Raw genomic sequence first — 8,221 nt, 5'->3', positions numbered from 1 at the left:
TCTTATTTGTTATCTCTATTAAGATTTTGTAATGCCAATTGAGATTATTATATATTATTATTATTATTTAATACCATAATTATAATAACCATCCCTACCATCCTCATTAATATGATGATGCTTACTTGCTATCATCACTACCATCATTAATAGCTTTGATAACATCCTGTCTGCGAGTATCATCAGCATGTCTGTAAACACAATGATAACCCCATACAATCACCACCACCACGATCATCATTTAAAGATGACATTGTTAATATCGATGCATATAAAAAAAAAAACTAACACGCTCATCAAGTTACATGTTTTTACAGTCTGCACAATGGCAAAAACAAAACCTTCAAAATCCTTTTTAGCAGAAACGTAAAATCAAATGGAGCCTCAATGTCCCAGTAAACACTTTGAAAGCCAATAAGCTAATTCGAAAAGGTTGCGAGCACATGATACTTCCGTATTAAAGGACAATTCATCCAATCTGGACAAATGATACAAAGTATGTTACATGAGAGTGAAGTATCGAATACCCAAGTTGCAATTTAAAGTCAAATGTGCAGGTAGGTGACTGGGGAACATTCAAGGGGAAAGGGAGGGAGATACGATAGGATAAAAACTTGATTGTCACAACAATAATATTGGTTCCTTTAAAAAAAAAGTCATTAGTAGAAAAAGGAAGGGAATATAATTAAAAGTAATTATAATAATTATAATTTACATTAAATTATAATGTAATTATAATTTAATTATAATGTAATATTAATTATATTTCACATTGAATTATAATGTAAATTATAATTTAATGTAAACACAATTTAATGTATGGGAAAAAAAACATCTAAAGCTAGGCACTTCGTACAACAGTCGGCAGCGAATCCGACTATGCTCCTTGTGAGCGCCAGATGACCAAACGCTGTCTGCTGATTATCGGTGGCAGTCTGAAAAGAACGTCAATAAAAACGATCCATTTTGCGAGTGTTGTTGCGTTGTGTTCTCCATACAAGTGCCTCGGTCGACGACCGTCAGGCAGAGTAAGTACCCAGCTTAAGAGTGTGATTTTGAGCCATCAAGTGGTACCCCATAAAAGTCGGGCAAGTCCTGGCACCACCACTGACCATAGCCTTACGGTAACCACGATGCAGTTGTGGTTGTATTAATTCCCCTAATCCACCACTGGTAAATTTACTTGTTGTATTTATCCACATGTTTAAGAACAATTTTAGCTTAAGTGGTTGAAAACCAGCAACAAGGTATATTTTGAAAGTTGTCCCCTTTAAAGTAAACTAAAATTTTCATTTTAATGTTGTTGAAATTATGCTATTGGTGGTGTTTTTATTTTTGTCAATGTTGATAGCTTTTGGATAGTCTTTTGTGATAATCCAAAGTCATTTGAAATTACCTTAATTGAGGATGAATCATCTAGTTGTAATTCTAAAGTTTTATAGCATATGTAGGCAAAACCAAACTCTGTTCTCATTTAAAAAAATTATTATAACATAAACATACATTGACAATACTAAAGCCAGGCTTTGGAGAGCAAAACATTTTTCATTAAGTTATACTGTAGAACATTTTTCCAAGACAAAAAACAGTTTTGACAAAAAATTCAGAAACGATATGAGACATATATTTTTGAATATTGAAAAATTGGGGAAAAAAGGGCATAACAACCCTTTTATCTACATTTTCCGTCAGTTTTTAAATATATAAACTTGTATCTCATTAACCATTCCCAAGCGTTGATGTTGTACGAGACTCAAAAGTGCCTGGGGGTTAGATCTGTTCAGATATTCTATAGTTCTCTGTGGTCTAAACTTGATAGCGAGTGGTTGCAGGTTTGAATCCCACCAGAGGCACTTTTTTTATACAAATGAAATAAAGGAACTTTTCATTGATGATACGATTATTAAAACATGTTCCTCTTTGAGCACTGTTATAATTTATCTATTTGTTTGTATGAAGTAAATAATTCAATTCAACTTCTTTTATTGCTGCAAGTGCCATCTTGGGCCAATATCTGCACAAACACAATGAAACACCAAAATACAATATAATGGTAACTATGCATCAAAGGGTAGGGACTTTACTCTACAAAGCTTTCGATCTGCATACCGTACCCCAAACCTACAGGAACTATGACGTTACTCTGCTAAGGCCTTAATGACCTGCATATACACCAACCCTAATGGAACTATCACAGCCAGGGTAGGGATGCTACTCTACTAAGGCTTTAATGACCTGCATACCCCAACCCTAATCAAACTATGCATCACATACACAGGGGAGGGACGTTACTCCACTAAGGCCTTAATAACCTGCATACCCCAACCCTAATCGAACCTATGCATCACAGTGTAGGGACATTACTCTACCAAGGCCTTAATGACCTGGATGTTTACTAAAAAAGGGCCTAATCACCCGCATACCTTAACCCTAATCGAACTACTGTATGCATCAGAGGGGAGGGATGAATTGCATCACCAACCCTAATCGAACTATACACCACAGGGTAGGGACGTTGCTCCACTAAGGCCTTAATGACTTGTCCCCTCAATATGGGTTTTAATTGGCACACACCTCCATGGTCATACAATGAGGACATAGAGTTATAGTTTTATTTCAGTTGACAAAAAGTATATTGTACTGTATTGTATTGGACAACTTGACATTGGTTAGTGTCCTGTTAAAGCACCATTCCTGGCAAATTTTCAGTTGTTAAAAAAAATCTGATTTTTATATATGTTATAAAGCTTTATAAATATAATTTAACTGAATATAGTTTAACTGAATTTAGACATTCCTAAACATGAAAAAAAAAAAAGTAAAATGAGACTGAAATTTGATTTTTTTTGTGTTCCACACAAAAAATAAATGCGGATGAATATTTTATGTTTGATTTTGTGATAGGTCTGCGAAGAAATATTGTAGGCGCCAGAAACATCAGCCTATCCAACACTGCTAGGCTAGGCCTAGCCTTACCTCGATATAGGTTCTGTTATCACACATAAAAACAGCTGACATGATATTTTCTGTTGCTAGTATTGACACTTGTGAAATATAATATTTCATCAGAATTATTTCAAATTTGTTAAAACAATGATTCTGACTGAGATTTTGACAACTAAACAAACATATATCTGGCTTACCCGATCGACCGCAGTGTGCAAGATGCGAAGATCAAAAACTAATCTCATTAGAGAGCGGGCGCAGTCTATCGACTGTATAAAGTATACATAAAAGTGAGAGCATTCCAGCGGATGCAATCTACAGCCACTAAATTTGCCTAGTAACGAAGAATTCCTCGAGAAAATGGTAATCTCCTATGAGAAATAGTCTGTATTTCTCTTTTTTTAAATTCTTTTGTGTAAAATTAGTATTTTTCCATGGTTTATAATATTTAGAGTAATGCATATGTGTGTTTTCTAAAAAAAAAAAAACCTTTTTTTAGTGAAATTTTGCCAGGAATGGCACTGGGGTCTCTTTATTTTTAATCTTGTAGTTATTAGTGATATACCAACTCTGGTGATACAATAAAAAAAAATTCTCCTTATCGGTGTGAATATGTATTGATTTGACAATTTGGCACGCCTAGAAAGCGTCCCCATCCCCTTAATGGGTGTGTCCAACTCTGGTGATACAATAAAAAAAAAAAAAAAAAAACTTTTTTTAGCGAAATTTTGCCAGGAATGGCACTAGGGTCTCTTTATTCTTAATCTTGTAGTTATTAGTGATATACCAACTCTGGTGATACAATAAAAAAAAAAAGTCCCCTTATCGGTGTGAATATGTATTGATTTGAGAATTTGGCACACCTAGAAAGCCTCCCCATCCCCTTAATGGGGGTGTCCAACTCTGGTGATACAATAAAAAAAAAAAGTATCCCATTAGATGTGAAATAAAATGTATTGATTTGACAATTTGGCACACTCAGAAAGTGTACCCCATCCCCTTAATGGGGGTGTCCTGTTAATCGGGTTGGCCTTTATTCTTAAAATATACATTTTCCCTTGTTTCACAGAAAAATGTCCCCTTTATAGGGTGTCTCAAAAAGCGGTTCTACTGTGGTAGTACATACAGTATTTCAGTTTCTCTCCATGACTGATCAGATGTAATTTATCATGCTTGGTTGCACACAAGGTGAACCCAGATTATATTTGTCACAAGGTTAAAGATAAAACTCTGGAAAAACCCACTTCTGTAGCGCTGTACATAGAACCACTTCAGGTTAACCAGGGAGTTGTTATAGGCTCAACTCAACAGAGTTAAAATAACAGGTTTGATTAATTTGTTTCAACATATTTGTTTTGTTTTATGTTTTTAGAATATTAGCACATACTGTACCAGTATCAGTAGCCCCTACTGCGGCTGTCTATTGTAGCCATCCATTGTAGCCAGTTCATGTTTCATCCAAACTTTCATAATTGAAATCAATACGCCTTTCCAGGAATTGGAAGACATCTTGAAAGCGATGAAAAACCACCCTAGTCAGTTATGTGTAACCAACAAAAATAAAAGAGGCTTTGAGGCTAAATTCCTGACTTCATGTTATTAAAAAATGTGCAACTCCATAACGGATGGTCTTATGTTAATATTTTTTTCTGGGAAATGTTCTTAAAAAACTATTCTACACCACTCTAAATGTTTTTGACCTCTGAAATAAAGATGGATAAAGAAAAGCTGATCTAAATAAATGTACTGTATTTTAAATAGGCTTACAGTATTATACAGTACAGTACTATTTCAGTTACCATAATATGACTAAGGTTTTCAAAATCTTCTTTCCAAATCTTTTCCAATTTCTATTTATAAAACATTGCTCTTACCCTGGGATTCTTAAAACTAGCTTTAGTTGTAGTCCGAGCTAAAACGTCAAAATTACGTCATTTTGTATTCTTAAAATGAACTTCGACTAGTACTACGACTAAATCACTCGAACATCGACTGAAATGATACCTCTGCAGGGCGATTTTTTTAGTCAGCCTAGGATCAGGCTAAATCGCTAACTTGAAATATTTACCCCACTAAAAATATGCTTTTTGTAACTCACGATAAAGTAAAACGAATAAAAACGATTGTATACGTATTTTTTAGCTTTGCCAGAGGCGGCCACATTATTGTTGTGAATAGGTATCCCAAACTATGTTATAATAATGAAATTTATTTATCCAATGAGATGACAAGATATTGTTCTATGTTAAAACATATTTACTGCAATACTGTTCACAGGAATAGTTCAAGATGGCTACCAGTGAATTGAATCAGTTTCTTGAAGAAGTTGATGAGAAGGTCCTGGAGTGCACCATCTGTTTTAAAAGACTTCAAAATCCTAAATCTCTCAACTGCCTCCATAGTTTCTGTTTGGCATGTCTGGAAGACTGGGTTAAGAAAAATGGTAAGCTGACTTGCCCAACTTGCTCAAGATCTTACCCCATTCCGACTGGAGGAATTCAGAAGCTTCCACCAAATACTTTCATAGACAATTTATTAGAAACAATAGAAAAAATTGCCACAAGAGATCAGATGAAATGTGTTTGTGCTAAAGGGCAGGCAAAATACTACTGCCAGGAATGTAGACATTACTTGTGCTCACCTTGCAGTGTATACCACAAAATATTTCCTATGTCAGCAAACCACAAGCTGCATACAGTGGAGGATGTGCGATCAATGACGCCACATGACTTTGCTGCGTTACATCCGCCGCTGTGTTTTCTTCACAACAAACCTTTGGAATTCTACTGCACGGATTGTAAAACTCCAATCTGCATAAATTGTACATTTATGGACCACAAAGTCTGGGAAGGGGAACACAAACCCATCTGTATTTCAGATGCATTCCAGGAATTTAAAGAAACATCTGAAAAATTGAAGGAAGCTGTTGTTCAATGTAAAAACAAATTGCAAGATGGCCTCAAAATTGTAACTTACAATGCTACAAATTTAGAGGAAAGTAAAGATATAAGTCTAAGAGATATTGATAATCATGTGAAAGTAATGGTCAAGGAAATCAAAGCGAATGGAGACAAACTGAAAAATGAAGTAGAGACGATCTACAAAACGAAGAAGGCGGCAAATGATGAACAAATGGATGAACTGAGAATAACAATATCTGATTTAAATACAAAACTGAGTTTTCTTAATCAGTTATTAAAGAGTGATGAAGCTACAGCAATGCAATCAAGTGAAAGAATAATTAAAGCACTGAAGGACAGAATCAATGAATTGCCAAACATGGAGCCAAATGATAACAAACAAATTAAATTCTTAATAAATAAACACCAAATTGATTCATGGCAACAATGTGATATTGGAAATGTTACTCAAGTGAGGACAGCAGACTGTCTACAGTTAAAAGGAGTGGAATCTGTGACGCAAGGTCAGACAATTGTCATTAAAATAATAAAAACAGAAGAATGTGTAATACATGCAAATCAACTTAATGCAACCTGGACACATCCTACGGGAGAAGTCAACATCCCAGAAGTTCAGGAAAATGACAATGGAGATTGTTTTGTTACAGGAAAATGCACAAGTCCAGGTGTTTGCCAACTATATGTAAGTGCTGATGGAAAACCAATCAGGCAGTCACCAGTGATAATCAAAGTAGAGAAGGAAGGTTTAATAAATACTATTAGAATTGACAAAGCAGTTAGAGATGTAGTTAAGTGTGAAGATGATTACTTGTTGGTTTCATGTTTGACAAATGAAATACTCAAGTACAAGAAATCAGGAAAATACATTGACAAGGTTACACTACCACAAGGTGTGCAAGTTAACAGAATGTACAAAATGAAGAATGGTAACATAGCTTTTAGCGATTGGGATGATAAATGTATCAAGGTATGTAATATGAATGGTCAGGTCATCAAAACAATTGGTCAGAGAGAAATACAGAATCCATTTGGTATCCATGTAAATGAGGCATCAAATATTGGGTATGTAGGAATAGGTGAAGGTGTGTTCATATTTGATATTGATAGTACACAGAAAATCAGAGTTATAGGGAGATCAGGCTGCCAAGGCAATCAAATGAATGGAGTCATTGATGTTACTCTTCAAAATCAAGGATATCTGTTGGTATTGGAATATCACCAAAGCACATTAAAACTATATAATACTGAAGGATGGTTTTTGAAAACCCTTGTCATGGCAGGTGATGAAAATGGGAAGTTGCGGAATCCACGTGGAATAGTAGTTGATGAGGATGACAATATCATTGTATCAAGTAAAAATAAAATACAGTTATTTAGTAGAGATGGAAATTTCATTAAGAGAATTGATAAACAAGAAGATGAAATCATTGATCCAGACGGATTGATCATTTCATATCATCCACGAAGAGTTGTGGTAGCAAACAATAGTGACAAAACAATAAAAATATTTAATTATTAAAGTTTTTTGGTTTTTTTTTATTCAATATTTCACAAGTTCCTCAAAAGGTACAACCTTAATTTGTGAATTTTCTTCCCTTTAGTTAATCCAGTGTCAATTTTTTATAAGTAAATATTTTGACTTACAGACTTGACATGTTTCGCCTCTTGGCAAGAAGCATCGTCAAAAGTGAAGCGATGACAGCTCAAACCTTTCGATGACAAAATTCAAGCAAGAAAGCTTAATTGGTCAATATTAAAAATGTTTTGTTTACGATTAATAATAATGTGTTAGACTTTGTATATAGTAGCGCTTAATGCCAACAAGGTCTCTATCTAAGCACTTCACATTTCAATTGCAGGGGCGGATTCAGAGGGGGGCTAAACAGGCTTTAGCTCCCCCTAAAATTTGATAGCCATTTCTTTTTAACTACTTTTTGAAGGTCCAAATTAAAATATTGTTTAATTTTTTCTTCACACACATCATATTTATGGGCTAAACATTTTAAAGTACAGTTGTTTTTCAGTGATAAAATAAAAATGAAATATGTTTTTTAACCGATCAGCGGACAAAAACGTAGCTAAGAAAGCTGCTTTTGCCTTGCCTTCATGCTCAAATTTCGAAGCAAAGGCCATTGTGTAGAGGTCTCAACGTTTGTATAATACACTAAACTTTTCGTGTCGCACAGGTTTGTTCTTGTCTAGTCTTTCCTTGATTGCTTGCGGTCATAGATATTTGAATGTTTGTAAATAAACTAATAAACTAAAATTTTCGTGTCGAGCGAGTCGTTCTTGTCTAGTCTTGTCTTGATTGCTTGTGGTCAGAGCATGGGCGTCGATTGGTGGGGACAGGGGGG

The 8,221-nt window shown here is 34.8% G+C and overlaps 1 protein-coding gene across 1 annotated transcript; it reads left to right on the top strand.

Annotated features, from left to right (window-relative positions):
- Positions 1-4,169: 4,169 nt before the first annotated feature.
- On the top strand, positions 4,170-7,846 carry LOC117122329 (tripartite motif-containing protein 3-like). The gene is made up of 2 exons (XM_033267897.1): positions 4,170-4,271; positions 5,224-7,846. Exon 2 carries the CDS (start codon positions 5,236-5,238, stop codon positions 7,384-7,386), a length of 2,151 nt encoding a protein of 716 aa, XP_033123788.1. The 5' UTR covers positions 4,170-4,271; positions 5,224-5,235; the 3' UTR covers positions 7,387-7,846.
- The last annotated feature ends 375 nt before the right edge of the window (positions 7,847-8,221 follow it).

Source organism: Anneissia japonica, unplaced genomic scaffold (genome assembly GCF_011630105.1).
Source record: "Anneissia japonica isolate Jap-2015-1 unplaced genomic scaffold, ASM1163010v1 scaffold1208_len1460985_cov181, whole genome shotgun sequence".
In the NCBI taxonomy this organism is placed as follows: domain Eukaryota; kingdom Metazoa; phylum Echinodermata; class Crinoidea; order Comatulida; family Comatulidae; genus Anneissia; species Anneissia japonica.
Note: the sequence above shows the minus strand (reverse complement) of the source record. Positions and strands in the feature narration are given on the sequence as shown.

Bases quoted from the DNA above. Each gene is read 5' to 3' on its own strand.
- LOC117122329 (XM_033267897.1), top strand. From the start codon at position 5,236: ATGGCTACCAGTGAATTGAATCAGTTTCTTGAAGAAGTTGATGAGAAG.